At 55.0% G+C, this 18284-nt stretch overlaps 1 protein-coding gene across 1 annotated transcript; it reads right to left on the reverse strand.

Moving 5' to 3' along the window:
* Window positions 1-2570: 2570 nt before the first annotated feature.
* Erf (ETS2 repressor factor) lies at window positions 2571-10643 on the reverse strand. The gene is made up of 4 exons (XM_069998983.1): window positions 10481-10643; window positions 5588-5822; window positions 4904-5019; window positions 2571-4800 (listed from the first exon to the last, which is right to left on the reverse strand). The coding sequence occupies exons 1-4, from the start codon at window positions 10500-10502 to the stop codon at window positions 3509-3511; spliced, it is 1665 nt and encodes a 554-aa protein (XP_069855084.1). The 5' UTR covers window positions 10503-10643; the 3' UTR covers window positions 2571-3508.
* Window positions 10644-18284: the final 7641 nt, after the last annotated feature.

An 18284-nucleotide genomic window follows, 5' to 3' on the forward strand; every position in this document is an offset into this window, starting at 1 on the left:
TTCAGTGGGCTCGGTCTGTTTTTGATTGCAAGACAGTGGACGCAAAACCGCAACAGATTTAACACTGACGCCTTCTCGGACTACATTACCCAGAAGGCAAAGCGCGAGTCCTTCCGCTTCTCCGCAAAGCCTGTGAACACGCCGCCCTCCTCCATCTTTCCCCCCCACCCCTGCCGCGGGTGTTTCTGGGATTTGTAGTTGTCTAACCAAATGGTGGCTGCTGCCCTCTAACGGCAGCCCGGAACTTAAGAGTAAAAATTTTAATTCAAGCTTCAAAGCGCAGAAAATTCCGAAGGGGGTCAAAAAGGTTCTCAAGGACATTAGAGAGGGGCAGAATAAGACCCAGCTAATTAACCTCCAGAAAGTGTAGGGCATGCGCAGTGGACAATCCTCTGAGGAGTTTGGGTCTTTGGGAGTATGAGGGTGACGATGTGAGAATCTGGGCTTTTTGTTGTTGGGTGGGCTTGGTTTTTTTGTAAGTGGTAAGAACATTTGTGGAGGAGTACTAGGGCCTAATAATGTCTGCAGGGACCGAGTCCACGAAGAGGTCTTTAATGAGTTATGGACACCTGAGACATCTGGACCAGTGGAGAATTCTGAGGTAATTTAGGATAGCTGTCAAACGACTATAGGCGACTGAAAGGGTCTCTTGAGGGATCTGAATGGGGTGAGAGATGGCTGAGAAACACCAGGAAGGGCTTTGCCAAAAGGACCTGTCCAGGTGCTGGGGTTGGGGGCCATGTTTGGTTGCAAATGAGATCTCTGGTGGGGTGAATTAATGTGGAAGATGCCCTATGGAGAAATCTATGAAAGATTTTCTTCTTGGAAAGCAAGACTCTCAGAAACTAGGATCATAGGTGTCTTGCAGAAATATTTCAGGTCTGCTAATGGGAGTTCAGTGAGCTATTCAAGATTAAGGGGAAAACACTGGCGTTCTCTAGGCCAAACGCCACCTGCAACATCCCACACATCCAGAATCTGGGGCAACAAGCTTGGTTGGACCGTGTAGTCTGACCTGGAGCTGAGCCTTTGGGAGTCATGTGATTAGAGGTATTTGGAAAGCTAAGGTACTGAAGCTACTAGACAGGAACCTGTTTCCCTCCAGCCAGCCAGGACTTTCTCCTTATCTCCCTTTCTCCATCACTCTACCAGCAACTCGGTCGCATCTTTGTTGCCAGGAGATCCGCCTCATCCCAACTTCCCGAAATAGCCCAGTGGTCCCCACCCTAGGGAATAGCTTACATCACCCAGGAGAGGGAGCAGTTGCCCATAGCAAGCCACAGGAGCCTCGTTTTCCAGCCAGTTCCTCAGCCCTGGATCCTCTCTTTACTGCCAAGTGACAGCGTCATCTGGGACCACCCACCCTGGGCTGGCAAGAACTGAAGTTTTAAGTGTGTAATGGGTAGCAGTTGCCCGTCAACATTCTTTCCCCCTCAGGGTTACACAGGGTGGGGTTTCATGGTAAAGCCAGTCCAACAAGCCCCTAGCCTGCTGCATCTCCTAACAGCTGCATGGCCTGAGGGAAACCCCTTCACCTCACTGGGCCTCAGGCACCTCACCTGCACTGCAGGTCCTGGCTTATGTCTCCGGATGATCCATCCCAGCCTGAATTCTTCCCGCTTTGCTCCTCTCAAGACTCAAGTCTCCAATCTGAGCTTCTAGATTTATGAGGCTGGCTCTAAGATTCTGTAATTCTGAAACCCCTAATCTGGATCCAACTATCTTAAATGCAGGGGAGAGAAAAAAGAAATCACTTGCTCAAAGAATGTCATACAACTGGGTTCTTTCTTAACTGAGCTGGTGGCCATTCCTTGCTGAATGCTTAAAGGCCTGTCAAACCATACTACCTACGAGGTGGAAACCAGCCCTTGTCATTTGCTGGCTGGGAATGGTAGCCTAGTTGAACCAAAAAAGACCACCATTATTTGCAAAGTATTTAAAGAGATGCTGCAGGCTTTGTTCCAAAGGACTCGCAGCTTAATTCCAAGCACCCAAATGAGTGGGCAGGGTGTTAAAGGCAGCACAAAAAAAAGCTGGGTGCTGGTGGCTCACGCCTGTAATCCTAGCTACTCAGGAGGCTGAGATCTGAGGATGGCGGTTCAAAGCCAGCCCAGGCAGGAAAGACTGTGAGATTCCTATCTCCAATAAACCACCAGAAAACCAGAAGTGGTGCTGTGGCTCAAGTAGTAGAGTTGAGGGACAGCGCCCAGGCCCAGAGTTCAAGCCCCATGACCAAAAAAAAAAGTCTTGAACTTCACGGGGGGGGGGGGGGGGGGGGGAATCAGAACAGGTGAGAGAAAAGCTTCTGGCACTGAAGAACCAAGCAGTTTGGGGGTAGATAAGTGAAAGTTCCAAAGGCAGACAAGAGTCCAGGGCCACAGTAAGCCAGAGACCTTAATCACCCAGCTCTGAGGTCTGTGACACCCAAGTGCAGCAGACAATAGTTCCCCAAGGCCTGGATTGAAACCATCCAGACAGGGTTAGGCCCTCTGGCCACAAAGTGAGGGGAGGGACGGTCTAGACCTGTCCAAACTGGCTCCACCCAGCATCTAGGACAGCTCACAGCAGGGAAAGGTCCAAAATTTTATTGTTTGAATACATTCTCCAGCAGCCCCCTACTTCCCTCCCCCACCCTCCAGCCCCAATACAGAATAAGGCTTGACCACAGCCCCCACAGCCCACCCCAGGGCCCCCAAGCTGGGAGGCAGGGGGCGCTTCCAGTTTGGTTTCAGGGCATTCCCCTTCCCGTAAGCCTCCACCTGTCTGCCCTGTGGGCCAGTCCTAGGAGCAGCTGGGGGTGGGGGGGTGGGGGTGAAGGATTGGGACTGGGGCTGGGGTTGGGAGTGGGAGAGCAGGCACTTATAGAGATTTGTGGCCCATGGGTGGTAACCCCCTCACCCTCCACCATTCCCCCCACCCTACCCCATCCCTGTACACGGGATTTTTGGTTCATCATAAAATGGTCCCTCCCTCCTCTGCTGCAGCCTTGTGGGGTATGAGAAACCCAGGCACTCACAGCCCCTGGAAGGGGCAAGGAAGGCAGGGTTGGGGGGTGGGGGGGGGGGAGGTATAGGGAACAGAGGAATGGACTGGGGGGAGGGGAAGGTCCCAAGGCAGAGAACAGGGAGGGAGACAAGGCTTTACTTCCTAAGATTGTAATTTAAAAAAAAAAAAGTTCCTGGGTGTTAAGGCCAAAGCCTGGTTCAAAAAGAAATTCCCAGAATGGAGGTCACCCCTCCCTTCCCCCCCCACTTCCTCCCCCCCATCACCATCACTTTGCCCAGAGCTCAGACACCCAGAGGAAACCCCCAAGTCTTGGGCACCCCCCCACCCCCCCACCATTTAAAAAAAAAAGTATACTTTTATACAAAATGTGGGGAGGGGAGGAGGTGGCATGGGGGAGACGAGAAAGCTGCCCTCACCTCCGGGGCTTTTGGGGGGGGGGGTGGTTAAGGCAGCAAAAGAAGCATGGGAAATGGGGGACACCTGGGCCCCCTGCCCACAGCCCTCAGGAATCTCGATGTTCCAGAGAGAGCTGAGCTGTGGCATGCTGGAGATCAGAACTCACCCTCCTTGGGGTGAGAGGTCCCCCGGCTTCCCCAGGTCCCTCGCCCCGCACCTTTTTGTCTTCACCCTCATCCTCAAGGGCCCCAGCAGGACCCCCGCCCCCCTCCAGGCGACAGTCTTCACTCCAGCGCCGCTTAAAGCGCAGCTTGAGGGGCATGCATTGGGCAGCCCCAGGCGCCTCGCCAGGCTCCGGCTTGGGGGGCGCAGGTGGGGCACGGGGTGTCTTAAACACTTCCCCATCTTCCTCATCCTCGTCGCTGATGTCAGTCACCTCCACCTCCTCCGACTCGCCTTCTGAGATGGGCTCCACCTTGATCTGGGGTGGCGGCGGTGGGGGGGCCAGCGCGCCCGCACCCTCGGCCAAGCCCCCGGTGGCACTGCCTCCCAGGCCCCCTCCGCTGCTCTTGTCGGGGCCTCCCGGCGCCTTCTCCCCTGATGCCCGCTGGCGGCGTCCTAGTGGAGGCGGCTGCAGCTTAAACTTGAATGGGGAGGAAGAAGAGGAAGAGGAGGACGAGGACGAGGAAGGGACCGGTGGGGTCTCGGGTGCCAGGGGGGGCAGCGGACACTTGTCAGGGCGTTGGGGCTGGGGTACCACCAGCCCAGGGTAGTGCAGGAAGGCGCGGGGACTGAGGTGGTAGTTGTAGACGCTTTGGGTATGGGCCTGTAGGTACCGTTTCATGTCCTCGGGGCTAAAGGAAAAGTGGGAGCCTCCAGCTGAGCCACTGGGGCCCCCGCCACCACTGGGGTACATAGGACTGAGCGTGGGTGAGGGGGTGTAGGCCAGATGCGTGGGTGTCATGGGGAGGGCTGGCGAAAGCTGAGGGGGTAGCAGGGAGCCAGGCCCAGCAAGAGGTGACACAGGGAAGGGACTGAGGGGCTCAGGGCCCCCCCGAGGCCGAGGATAGACACGGAAGACACCAGGGTCATGAGACAGGCGGGCCAGTGGGGGCCCTCGGAAGGCACCCAGCTCTGGGGGGCCGGGGGGTCGAGCCCGGGGGTCCTCTCCCAGTGGCTCTTCCAGCTCTGATGTGCCATCGCTACAGTCACTGACTGAGCCACGGCCCAGGCGACGGGCCACCACAGCCGAAAAGAGGGAAGATGAGGATGAAGAGCAGGCCGGTGGCGAGCGGGGGTCTTCAGTGGGGGACAGCACCTCAGAGGGCGTGGAGGGAGGGAAGCGGAAGTGGCTGCCACCGGATGGCACAGGAGGGGCACTCTGCGGCACCGCACCCCCTGATGGAAGAGGGGGAGAGACTCAATATCAAGGCCCCTTGACCTAGCCTCGACAGACCCCCCCTTTTCCCCATCCTCGTAGGCCAGATATCCCCATACTCACCAGCCAGCCCCACATCAATGAAAGGGTAATTAACCAGCACCAGTTTGTTGAAATTGAACTTGTAGGTGAACCGTTTCCCCTTGGTTTTGTGCAGAATGCGCTTGTTGTAATAATAGCTGTGGATACAGAAGAGCCATTGGGATGTCAGTCCCCTTCCTCCCCCCAATCCCCCCCACACGCACACTTGTAACTCCCCAGTACCCAGGCCCACCCTGAGGGTTGTTTAGATCCGGCTCACAAGGGACAAGTGACTACCAAGGACCACACAACTAGAAATCTGAGCTACTCTGGAGGCTGAGATCTGAGGATCACTGTTGGAAGCTAGCCCGGGCAGGAAAATCCCTGAGGATTTGTGGCTCAAATGGTAAATCACCAGCCTTTACTAAAAATGCTAAGGGAAGAGTAAGAGTAGCCAGGTCCTGAGTTCAAGTCTTGGAACAGGCAGGAAAAAAAAAAAAAGAAGCAGAAAGAAAAGGTCAAGTACCCTGAGGCTAGAGACTATAGACTCCAGGCCTTATCAGTGATTGAATTCTCTCCCTCAGGACAATGGGCTCAGAGAAAAGACGGGAATTGCTCAAGGTCACACTGCCAGGATCCCAGAAGAGCAGAGAAATCCAACAGCCTGTTCCAGTAGGTCAGGCACCCTCCCCAACCCCAGGGCCAAGCCCCAGACCAGCTCCTCACCGCAGGGCCCGGCTCAGCTTGTCATAGTTCATCTGGGGCTTGCACTTGCGGACCCCCCAGAGGCGGGCGACCTCATCTGGGTCCTTGATGACAAATTCCCCGTAGTCCCCCTGCCAGGCGATGACGCCCTGGTATTCCTCCTTCCGTAGCAGCTCAAGGATAAAGTGCCACAGCTGGATCTGCCGGGAGCCGGGGGATGACTCCGGCTTGTAGGCCCAATCCGGGAAGGCAAACCCTGAGGACGAGAAACCGGGAAGCATGGCCTAGGGGGTCAGGAGGCCAGGATGGGGAAAACTCTAGGTCATATATCCCAGGGTCCACCTCCTACCCAGCCTTCATGCTTCTTCCCTTAGCCAAGTAAAGCGGGAACTAGAAGGAGACAGTATGTGTCTGTCAGGTCGAGGGGGGCTAGACGGGAGCTGGGGGGGGGAGGGGAAGCTGGAGCCTGCTCCAGCGACACCGGGAGAAACAGGAAACCAACGGCGGCGGGTCCCGGGGCCAGTGCCAGGGGGCCAGGCACCAAGCCAGGATGGCGGGCAGGGCTGCCAGTGGGGGAGGGGCAGGAAAGGGCACACGTGGCCTGCAGGCTGGGGGCACAGCCCCTTCACCCATTCAGAACCAATAGTAACCCCCCCCTCCCAGGACCTCTGGTCCCCTTTTCTTAGGAACATACATTACCTCCCCACACACACCCAAGACCTATGGAAGTCTCTACACGCCCCACACCCCAGCATCAGAGAGAATTTTTTTTTTTCTTAAAAGGACCAGGAGGGGTGGGGTGGCTGGTTGAGGATGAGGTCAGCGCTTGCACACACAGAGGCTTCTGTCTTCCCTGGAGAGTGAAACCCAGACTGTCTGAGAGGCCACCCCCCCAACCCCCCCCAGTCCTGGACCCTCTTGAGTGGCGCTGCCCTCCCCAGGCCCAGCCTCAGACCAGACCTGGGCTGGAAAGGCCACAGCTCAAGGCAGGACACTGGAGCTGGAGCGCTCTTCTCACTTCTGCCTTCTCATGCTCAAGCTACTCCCCAGCCCACCTGCCTGCCCGCCCCCAGCATTAACCTTGGGTAGAGGTTGGTGGTGGGCTGGCTGGTCCCTGGAGGGGGGTGGGCAGTGGGGGGGGAGGGGGGGGCTGTGGTTGTTGTCATTTCCCAAACCCCCGGGTAATCAGGGGCCATCAATAATTCAGCACTAGGCAGCCGGTAATGGAGGGGTGGGAGGAGGGAAAGGGGAAGAAGAGATGGAGGTGGGGGGGGGGGGAGGCAAAGCAGGGGCTGTGGTGCCACTAGAGAGAAAAACCAAGGTGGATGGCTAAAAATGTGAAGGGAGGGGAGGGGGTCCCAAGCCCTGCCAGGCCAGGCAGCAAGGGGCAGTCTCTCTCAGCTCCAGCTCAAGCAGGTACCAGGCAGGCCTCCAGGGCAAGGCCTCCCCAAAGGCTCTACCCCACTCTGGAATCCAACAGGGGATGACCGGTGCCCCTCTGGGAACCACTTCCGCCCAACACAAAACTGTGATCCCTACCAGCCCCCAGCACAAGCCCTGACCCTGGCTGGAGAGGCTGAGATGGCCAGTACCTCATTTCCCCACACAGTCCCTGCCCTGGCCCCAAACCCCAGCCTTCCAGGAATCTGACCCCCAGCTCTTCAAGCCTGGAGTCCCGCTCAGTAGCCTTGCTCTCTTCCCAACAGTGACAGCCCCTCCCCAGGACCCTGCTTCCCTAGCCTCATCCCTTGACTGGGAACCCAGAGATTCACCCCATGATCCTCAACCTGAGAATCAACATCACCACATCACCCTTGGGGCCCACCCAGAGGCATTTGGGAACACAGGTGCCCATGTATTCAGGAATCCCCTCCAAAAATATTCCTGACTCCCCTCAGAGCACCAAGCCCCAAGCTACTTCTACCTCAGCCCCAATCTGGCTCCCAGACCCAACAGGGTGGATGGGGAGACTGAAGCCCCTGAAACATCAATCTAGGGGTGGAGGGGTGTACTGACTGACTTCCACCCTCCCCCCCAAAAAAATTAAAGCCACCCTTCCCAGCCCACCAGCCCCAGCCTCCGTGTCCCGGTAACCAGGCAACGTGTGTGCAGCGACAGTCCTGGGAGCGGGGGAGCAGGAGGCTAAAAATAAACTTTGCAGAAGAGAGGGAGTGAGAGAGACTACATGCAACACAAAGGGAACTCGAAAAGGAGGTGGGGGGGCTCTGGAAGGGCCTCAAGCCGCATTCTGGGAGCTGTCCCGAGCCCTGTGTTAGCCCCCTTCCCAGAGCAATCCTCACCTCCTTCTGCCCCTTCACCCCCCACAGGGCCTAGACCCTGGCTCCCAAGCAAGGACCCTTCCCCATCCCCAGGCCCACCCCCAACACAGGCTTTCCTCATCGGACACAACATACACAAGGGCCTGTTCCCGGCTTTAAGGGGGAGAGTAAGAGGGGGTGACGTCAGGGTGTCTCAATGGGGCTCTGTTCCCCAGGCCTTGGAGCCAGGAGCCAGGCACGGGCAAGGGGAGCATGTGTGTGTGTTGTCTGTGGATCCACGTGCTTTAAATCAGGAAAATACCAGCCCTGCACACCAAGAAGGCTTGGGGGTGTGCAGGACCTCTCTGATGCACTGGGGAAGAAGGGGGTGCGGTGAAGTAGGGAGAGGGAGAAAACAACTGCAGAGAGAGACAGAGAGAGAGGGTTCTGAAATGCAGACAAGGCACAGAAGTGGCAGCAGACAGACAGGAAGAACTGGGATGGCACACCTGGATGCCACAGAGGTGCGGAAGGGCTTCTCCCAGACTCTGCAGGCCTGGGTAGGGGCCGAGCTCCTGGGCACCTTCCAACTTCATGTGACAGCTCAAACTTTTTATTATTATTATTTTATTTAAGAGTTATGTGGATCAGAAAGGAAGGGTGGTGGTACATAGAGGAAGAACATGCTGGCCTGGGGGGGGGTCCCCACCTCCCTCAGTCCAGGCAGCCCTCTGCTGCTGCTGCTGCCAGAGCCGGGAAGAAAACAGGAAGTGGGAAACAGCCAGTGTAGAGGAAAAGAAGGGCCGGGATGTGGAGGATTACATGGAGGGAGGCAGTCAGAGCGACCTGAAGGCCATTGTGGGGGGGGGGGGTGAGGGGAAACTCACACCTCCCTCAACTAGAGACCCAACCTAAGCCACGACTCAGACCTCCAGACAGCATTGCGGGGGGGGGGGGGGGGCGGTGCGGCGCGTCCCATCAAGCCAAGGCCCAAGGCAGAGAAGGATGAGCAGGGTTGTCTGGGCATCTGGGCCCTCGGCCCCAATCGAGGGAAGGTTGGGAGGGGAGGGGGGCTGGCTGGGAAGGGGGGGGCGGCTGTGCCCCCATGGAAGCCAGGGAGTATGTGGGACGCACGTGACTGACCCTACCGCAACTCCGCACCCCTGCGCCTCCCCCGCCCCAATCAATCCCCAGGCGCGGGAGCCCTTTAAGAAGAGCCGCCCCCACCCGCCGAGCAGGGGGGTGGGTGGGGAGGGCTGGGGTGGGGTGGGTGGGCCGGTCGGGGCACACACACCACGCACACGCGCGCACACACATACACATACATACACACACATACACACACACACACACACACACACACACACCACCCGATCACAGGAGCCCCGGCCGCCGCCACGGCCGCCGCCGGGGGAAGGAAACAAGTTTGAACAGCGGCGCCCGGCCCCCTTCCCCCTCCCCCGTCCCCGCCCCGGGCCGGATTCCGACGGGGTGGACGGGCAGGGGGCGGCGGGGACCCCTCCCCCCGCCGCGCGCTCGGGCGCAAAGTCCAGCCGGGGGCGGCGGGGGAGGGGAGGGAGGGAGGGAGGGGGGAAAGTCCGAGCGGGAGGGGGGTTAATCCCGCCGCCCCCCGCCCGCCCGGGAGGGGGGGCGGAGGGGGAGGGGAGCACTGGCCCCTTAAGGAGGAGCAAGTTGGCGGGGAGCGAACGCCGGGGCGGAGGGAGGAAGGCGGCGGGCTGAAAAGAGAAGGGCTGGATCAGAGAAGGGGGGGACGGGACGGGGGAGGGGGGAGGGGAGAGACTTCAGCGTCCCCCCACACACACACACCTCCCGGTACACCCCCTCCCCTCCCGATCGCCCTGCACCCCCTGCACCCCTGGGCCTCGTCCGGCGGCGCGCGAGCCGGGAGACCCCGGGCTCCCCCGGAGCCACCTTAAAGCCGCGCCGTTCTAAGGTCGGAAACAAAAAGTTCCTTTTTCGAACGTTCGGGCTGCGCTTTGGAACTTTGCGACTCGGCGCGGGCGGGGGAGCGAGGAGACGGCGGAGCCGGGCGGGGGAGGGGCGGCGCGGCCCGGACCCCGAGTCCCGGGGCCCCCGCGCCCCCCCCACCGCACTCACACGCGCCTTCTCCCCGCATCCCTTCCCCGGCACCGAGCGGGGCACACGCCGCCGTGAAGGTCACGGGCCGGGACCCCGCGCGGCGCCGAACCCCGGGGACGGCAAGGGGGGGAGGGGGGTCCTCCGTGCACAAGACCCCCGCCGCCGCCACCCCCGCCTCGCACGCGTCCCGGCCCCCCGAGTGCAACGTGACGGAGCGGCAGGGAGGGGACCCGCCACCCATCTCCATGATCCCGGGAGTAGGGGAAGAGCCCAGTTTGCGGGGATCCGGGCAGGAAAGAAGAGCACGATCCGCAGCACCCCGTAACCACTCCGAGAGAAGCCACGAAACGAGGGGTCCCAGGCAGTAACCCCCGCTCGCGCCGCGAGAAGCAACAGGTCTCGAGTGATTCGGGGGGGGCCCCAGAACTAGGGGACCACTCCAGCTCCCCTAGATTCTTCCAGCCCCCCCCCTAAAGTTTTTTCCACCGGGTTTCCCAAGGCAACAAGTCTTCCCCCACACACACACCACCACCACACGTGCTGCCCCCGCCCCCACCTGTGTCCGCCGGGGTCTTCATGCTGGTGTGTTGGGAGGTGGGGTGGGGGGGCCCGGGGCAAGGCGCCCCGACTCCGGGCCGCAGCTCCCCGGCGCCCGCGCTTGCCCCGTCCCGTCCCGCGCCCGTCGGGCCGCCCTCGCCGCCTCACCCGGCCTCGCCTCTCAGAGCCTCTCCCCTCCCCGCCGCCGCCTCCCGGGTTAATATCGCACTCCGGGGCCGGGACGCCCACGCCCCCCGGCCGGCGACGTCACCGCCGCGTCGCCATGGAGACACTGCGCCCGCCCCCTCCCAGCGCCGCCACACACACGCACGCGCGCGCGCGCGCGCACGTACACACACACACACACACACACACACACACACACACACACACAGACGCGCGCGCGCGCGCACACGCGCTCTGGCGCACCACCAGTGAGGACCGGCCGGCTCCGGGCTTAAAGAGACCGCGCGGCGAGGGTGGGGGGGGGTGGAGGGGAGGGAGGAAGAAAAGGGCGGGGAAGGACCTAGGGGGGTAAGGGGGGGGGCCCTAGGGGTCGTGACCCTTCTCCCTGGCGCAGATAACTTAAGTTTGCCTGCCCTTCGCTATCTGCCACCCCTCTTCCTCTCCTCAAGCTGCGGATTCCAGTTTCCTTTTTCTTTTTTTTTCTTTTTTGGAGGTGGGGAGGGAGAGCTTTGAGGCAAGGATACTTTCGGAAGAAAGGGATTCGGTATATTTTTCCAGGGAGGAGGATATGGGTCTTTGGGGGGAGTAGATACTTTCCTCCCTCTATAGGGGATGGGTGGGGGGTTCTGGACTTGGGAAGATGATAAAAAAAATTTTTTAAGTGAATAAATAAACGTAGTCATTTCTCAGCCTGGGTTTATCCAGCCCCCTTAGCCCCTGAACCTGAAAGCTGCCCAGGGGCAGCTGTCCAGGAGTGGGGTGGGGTGGGTGAGAAGCATTTCCCTGCATCGGAAATGGGGAGGCGGCTGTGCCCTCAGCTCCGGTAAGGATGAGGGCTCTTTGGCCCTTCCTGATAGGACCTAGTGCAGCTGGAGGAGGAAGTGACCCGAGAGAAGGCATTCAGGAGCCCCCACAACCACCGTCCATCCCCAGGCTACAGCTGTCCTAGGAAGGAACAAGCCCAAGCCGGAGGTAACCCTTCCCCCATACACACACACACACCTCCACTATTAGGGCAGAGGGTTCCGGAGAGCTTGGTGGTCAGGATGCAAGTGTAGGGGGTGACCAAAGTCAGAACAACTGTGCTCCCTAGAGGCACTGGGGTCGCCAGGAGAGAGGAAGACAAGGTTTAAAGACTCAGGGCCCAGGCATTGGGAAAAATGTGAAGTCTTTTTTTTTTTTATCCCTAAAGTAGCATCTGGGAGAGATGGATGGAGCCTGAAGCTCCAAGGAAACAGGAAATCAGATAGATTCAATGGAGAACTACAGTGGGCAGGCAGGGTACAAGGCACATAGAAGCAAGATTCCCAGCAAGGACTCTTGAGTTGCCAAAAGAGAAGAAGGTGGGAGGAGGGGAGATGGAAGCCCAGAAAGAAGATGGACTTTCCAAAGAGATGGACAAGCCTGAGGGACAGAGCCTGCTGGCATCAGGTTCTCTAGGCTTGGGGCTCTGCCTCAGCAGTTGGGGTTCCTAGTGTCCCAGCTCCTTCACAGAAGGCCTCTGAAAAGTCTCAGGCCTTCTCCTTGGGGACCAAGGCCTCCAGGGAAGCTGTCACCCCCTTGGGGAATTATGTAACCTTGCCTACGGACAGAGCAGCTCCCCCACGGATATTGTAACCCTCTGGGAGCCTTGTGGTCCAACCATAATCATCATCATTGTTACAATAACAGCTCCCGATTCCTGATGCTCAGGATGTGCTAGGCACTGAGCCAGGCATTGTCCAAAGCATCTTCTCACTTAAATCTCTCACTGAATCCCAATGAGGGGAGTTACTATTTGTTAGTCCCCCCCCTCCCTCCTTGGGGATTAAGAAAATCAGATTCTTTTTTTTGGGGGGGGGGGTCCGGTCATGGGGCCTGTACTCTGGGCCTGGGCACTGTCCCTCAGCTATGCAGCTCCAGGCTAGCACTCTATCACTTGAGCCACAGCGCCACTTCCGGCTTTTTTCTTTTTGCTTAGGTGGTGCTGAGGAATGGAACCCAGGGCCTCTGGCATGCAAGGCAAGCGCTCTACCACTGAGCCACCTTCCCAGCCCCTAGGCCTAACTTTTTTTATTTGCTTTATTTTTTATTTTTTGGTCAGTCGTGGGGATTGAAATCTGGGCCTGGGCGCTGTCCTGTGCTCTTCAGCTCACGGTGAGCACTCTACCACTGAGCCACCTTCCCAGCCCAAGAAAATCAGATTCTAATGATAGGGGAAATGAGGATTCAACTCCTATCTGGCAAATTCCCAATCCCCTTAGATTACAATTCATGACCTCCTTCACTACTTTCCTCCCACCTCAAAAAAAAAAAAAAAATAGAGTCTCAAGGGTAATAGACCACTTGCCCATATAATTGTAATCCCTCTGTACAGTATTTTCACAATAAAAAAATTTTTTTAAAAAGGATAATAGGCCAATAGTGGCCCCCAATGACCCCCACGTAAGTCCTCCTCCCCCATCAGCAAAGAGAGACCTGGGTTGTAATCCTAACTTGGCTTACACATCTCTGAAAAAGGTCAATATGATCCCATTTATTTGACCCTCAACTTCTGTAAAATGGGACTTTTAATAAACTCTACTCAAGGTGGGCATTGATGGCTCTTCCCTGCTATCCTAACTACTCCGAGGCTGAGATCTGAGAATATGGTTCAAAGCCAGCCCAGGCAGGAAAAGTCCAGGAGCAAAACTAAATAAATAAAAGCCAGAAATGGAGCTGTGGTAGAGCACTAGCTTTGAGCAAAAGAGCTCAGGGACAGCACCGAGGCCCCAAGTTCAAGCCCTGGTATTGGCACAAAAAATAAAACAAACCCTTCACAATAGGGTTATGATGATAGACCAGAAATGTGAAGTAAAATGCATGACTAATACCAGGCTGTGAACCTGTCTCAAGTTGTAAAGCACTTTTTTTTTTTTTTTGGTCAGTTGTGGGGCTTGAACTCTGGGCCTAGCACTGTCCCTCAGCTCTTCAGCTCAAGGCTAGTGCTCTACCTCTTGAGCTACAGCGCCACTTCTGGTTTTCTGAGTAGTTAATTGGAGTTATGTCTCACAGCCTTTCCTGCCGGGGGCTGGCTTTTGATCCTCAGATCTTAGCCTTCTGAGTAGCTAGGATTACAGGCATGAGCCACTGGCACCCGGCTTTGTAAAGCACTTTTCTAGCAAGCTCAAGACCCTAAATCCAGTCCATCCGTGTATGTGTATGTATGTATAATCATATGTAATATATGCATATGCTTTAATATATTATGTATTAGTATATTGTAATATAAAATGTATTTTAAAACATATTTCTTATAATCTATCCATATGCTTCTATATCTACAGAGATAAATGCATAGATGTGTGAACATATGTATGCATGTATGGCTGAGGTATGGTTCAGTGAGAGATCATGTGCTTACCATGTACTAGTTTCTGATTTATATCCCTAGCACCAAAAAAAAAAAAAAAGGTTTTGTGACAATACTGGGACTTGAACTCAGACTGGGTTCCATCCCGTAGCTTTTTCAAGGCTAGCATTCTAGCACAAAAGCCATAGTTCCACTTTGGGATTTTTGCTGGTTAATTGGAGATAAGAGTCTCTTGGATTTGTTTGTCCAAGCTGGCTTCAGACTTGGATTTTCAAATCTCTACTTCATGAGTAGCCATGATTACAGGCATGAACCACCAGCCCATAGCCAAAAATTGTTTTCAAATTAATACTACCAATAATTATTATTAGCAGTGAAAAAAGTGAACTCTACACCCCATGGGATCATTTCTTACTCTAGACAGCAAGTATAAACAACAACAAACACTTATCTTGACGGTATAGAATTGCCAATCAGTATCATAATCCCAACCTGATGCAGCTACATAGCTCAATGCCACCGTTTTCTGCGAAACAGGACCAGAGATTGTAAGCAAGCCTTACAGGTGAGTCAAAACCATCTGCATGGGTCTGGGAAGGTGCCTCAGTGGTAGAGTGCTTGGCTTGCATGCACGAGGCCCTGGGTTCAATTCCTCAGCACCACATGAGCAGAAAAAGCTGGAAGTGGCATAAGCTCAAGTGGCTGAGCACTAGCCTTGAGCTGAGGAGCTAAGGGGCAGCGCCCAGGCCCAGAGTTCAGGCCCCAGGACTGATAAAAAAAAAATTTTTTTTTGCAGACCCTTGTGCCTTGACAAGCTAGCCCATGGATCTTGAAACTTCTCAGGAGTCCTATGAGTTCACTACAGAAATACAAAAACCTGGGGCTGGGAAGGTGGCTCAGAGGTAGAGCGCTTGCCTTGCATGCCTGAGGCCCTGGGTTCGATTCCTCAGCACCACATAAAGAAAAAAGCCGGAAGTGGCATTGTGGCTCAAGTGGTAGAGTGTTGACCTTGAGCTGAAGAGCTGAGGGACAGTACCCAGGCCCAGAGTTCAGGCCCCAAGACCAGACCCCCCAAAAAAAAAGAAATACAAAAACCTACCTGGTATGGTAACTTCCACCTATGAACCCAGCTGCTTGGGGAAGCAGAGATTGAGAGGATCAAGGGTCCAAGCCAGCCTGTGGCTGGCTTGCAGGCCAGCCATTTGCAAGACCTCCATCTCAACAAACAAGTCTGTCATGATGGTGGCATGCCTGTGATCCCATCCAGGACTTAAGGTCTGACACTGGCTCTGGACAAAAAAAGAAAAAAAAAATTGTAAAGCCCTATCTGAAAAATAACTAAAGACCCAAAAGAGGGCTAGGAATGTAGCTGAAATAATAGACTGCCTGTCTAGCAAGTGTGAGGCCCAAGTTCAAACCTTAGTGCCAAAAGAAGAAAAAAAGAAATGCATATCCCCTTGGGTAGATCATTGGCTCTCATACAGGCTTTGGTGGTTCAGTCTCAGAAATGGTATGATAAAGAGCGTCACCATTACTGAGATCCAGGACACACCCTCAATGACCAGTGTACACAAACCTGTCAGTCAGTGAAGAATCCCCACTCCCAAGGCCCCTGTAGTGTTTGTTTCAGTTTGCTGCTCTGACATAGATAACATTTATCCTGGGCCGGGAATGTGGCTTAGTGGTAGAGTGCTTGCCTAGCATGCATGATTCCTGGGTTCCATGCCTCAGTATCACATACACAGAAAAAGCCAGAAGTGGTGCTGTGGCTCAAGTGCTAGCCGTGAGCAAGAGAAGATCAGAAACAGTGCTTAGGTCCTGAGTTTAAGCCCCAGGGCTGGCAAAACAAAAACAATTTTAAAAAATTCATCCTCCTGTTATCCAGCAAAGCATAAACAAAACTATTCCCAACAGACACAGATTTGTCTCCTCACTCCTGAAAAGGAATCAAGGCTGGACACTGTTCCTGTAATCCTAGCTACTCAGGAGGCTGAGATCTGAAGATCACAGTTCAAATCCAGTCTGTAAGACTCTTACCTCCAATAAACTACTGAGAACAACTCAGAAGTGGCCCAAGTAGTAGCACTAGACTTTAAAAAACTCTGGAACAGAGCCCAGGCCCAGAGTTCAAGCCCTAGGACCAGCAAAAAATAAAAAAATAAAATAAAATAAATATATATATATAGAGAGAGAGAGAGAGAGGAGGGGGGAGAAAGAGAGAAGGGGCTGGGAATGTGGCTTAGTGGTAGAGTGCTTGCCTAGCATGCATGAAGCCTGGGTTCCATTCCTCAATACCACTTAAACAGAAAAAACTGGAAATAGTGCTGTGGAGTGCTAGCCTTGAGCAACAGAAACTCAGGGACAGTGTCCAGGCTCTGAGTTCAAGCCACAGGACTGGCAAAAAAACAAACAACAACAAAGAAAGAAAAAGAAAGGAAGGAAGGAAGGAAGAAAGAAAAGGCAGGGTGCCAGTAGCTCAAGCCTGTAATCCTAGCTACTAAGGAACCTGAGATCTGAAGATCGAGGTTCAAAGCCAGCCCAGGAGGAAAGTCTTATCTCCAATAAGTCACCAGAAAACCAGAAGTGGCTCTGTGGCTCAAGCAGTAGAGTGCTTTGAGCTGAAGAGCTGAAGGACAGTGTCCCGGCCCCGAGTACAGGCCCTACAAACAACAAAAAAAAAGAAGAAGAAGAAGACTTCCCTGTCTCCTGCCTGGGTTCGATTCCTTAGTCCCACACACACAGAAAAAGCCAGAAGTGGGCACTGTGACACAAGTGGTAGAGTGCAAGCCCTGAGTTCAAGTTCCAGAACTGACACACACACTCTCACACACACAAAAAGTCTTTGCTGGGCTGGGAAGGTGGCTCAGTGGTAGAGCGCTTGCCTTGCATGCATGAGGCCCTGGGTTTGATTCCTCAGCACCACATAAGCAAAAAGAAAAAAGCCGGAAGTGGCACTGTGGCTCAAGTGGTAGAGTGCTAGCCTTGAGCTGAAGAGCTGAGGGACAGCGCCCAGGCCCAGAGTTCAGGCCCCATAACCGGACCCAAAAAAAAAAAAAAAAAAAAGTCTTTGCTGCTAGCTTTGAACTGTGATCTTCAGATTTCAGCCCCCTGAGTAGTTAACAGTTGTGACTTTTTTTTTTTTTTTTTGGTCAGTCCTGGGGCTTGAACTCAGGACCTGGACTCTGTCCTTGAGCTTTTTTTCTCAAGGCTAGCACTCTACCACTTGAGCCACAGCAGCACTTCCAGTTTTTTCTTTTTTTCTTTTTCTTTTTTTTTGGGGGGGTCCAGTCGTGGGGCCTGAACTCTGGGCCTGGGCGCTGTCCCTCAGCTCTTCAGCTTAAGGCTAGCACTCTACCACTTGAGCTACAGCGCCACTTCTGGCTTTTTTTTCTTTTTGCTTATATGGTGCTGAGGAATTGAACCCAGGGCCTCAGGCATGCAAGGCAAGCGCTCTACCACTGAGCCACCTTCCCAGCCCCACTTCCAGCTTTTTCTGTATATGTGATACTGAGGAATCAAATCAGGGCTTCATGCATGCTAGGCAAGCACTCTACCACTAAGTCACATTCCCAGCCATGTGATGTGACGTTTCGGAGAGCCACCTGTCTTATGGTGAGTTGTCTCTCAGCTGACTACAGCTACATTGCCATCTCTAGCCCACAGCTCTTGCTAGAACTCCAGCTTCCAACATCTAACCAACTCGCATTTCTCAAGCTTGCCAGATCAACATGATCTCCCTGAGTGCCTCCAACCTGTTCCCTACCTCCAGTGTTCCCCCTCTCAGGAACACACAACTCCATTTTCTCATCTGACCTCTCAGCTGAAGAGAACTTTCCTCTGCTTTACCCTTGACTTTTCCAGCATCAACTGCCCCCCACCTTTTTCCTTTTCTTTTTTCTTTTCTTCTTCTTTTTTTTGTTGATCACCGGGCTTGAACTCTGGGCCTGGGTGCTGACCCTCAGCTCTTCAGTTCAAGGCAAGCGCTCTACCACTTAAGCCACAGAGCCACTTCCAGGTTCCTGGTGGTAAATTGGAGATAAGAGTCTCATGGAGAGGCTGGGAAGGTGGCTTAGTGGTACAATGCTCCCTTTGCATGCATGAGGCCCTGGGTTCGGAAAAGCCAGAAGTGGCGCTGTGGCTCAAGTGGTAGAGTGCTAGCCTTGAGCTGAAGAGCTAAGGGACAAAACCCAGGTCCAGAGTTCAGGCCCATGACCAAAAAAAAAAAAAAAAAAAAGAGTCTCATGGACTTTCCTGCCTGCACTGCCTTGAACCTGAGTAGCTAGGATTATAGGTGTGAGCCACCAGT

The sequence above is a fragment of the Dipodomys merriami genome, unplaced genomic scaffold (genome assembly GCF_024711535.1).
Source record: "Dipodomys merriami isolate MVZ:Mamm:240054 unplaced genomic scaffold, mDipMer1.0.p SCAF_52, whole genome shotgun sequence".
Classification (NCBI taxonomy): domain Eukaryota; kingdom Metazoa; phylum Chordata; class Mammalia; order Rodentia; family Heteromyidae; genus Dipodomys; species Dipodomys merriami.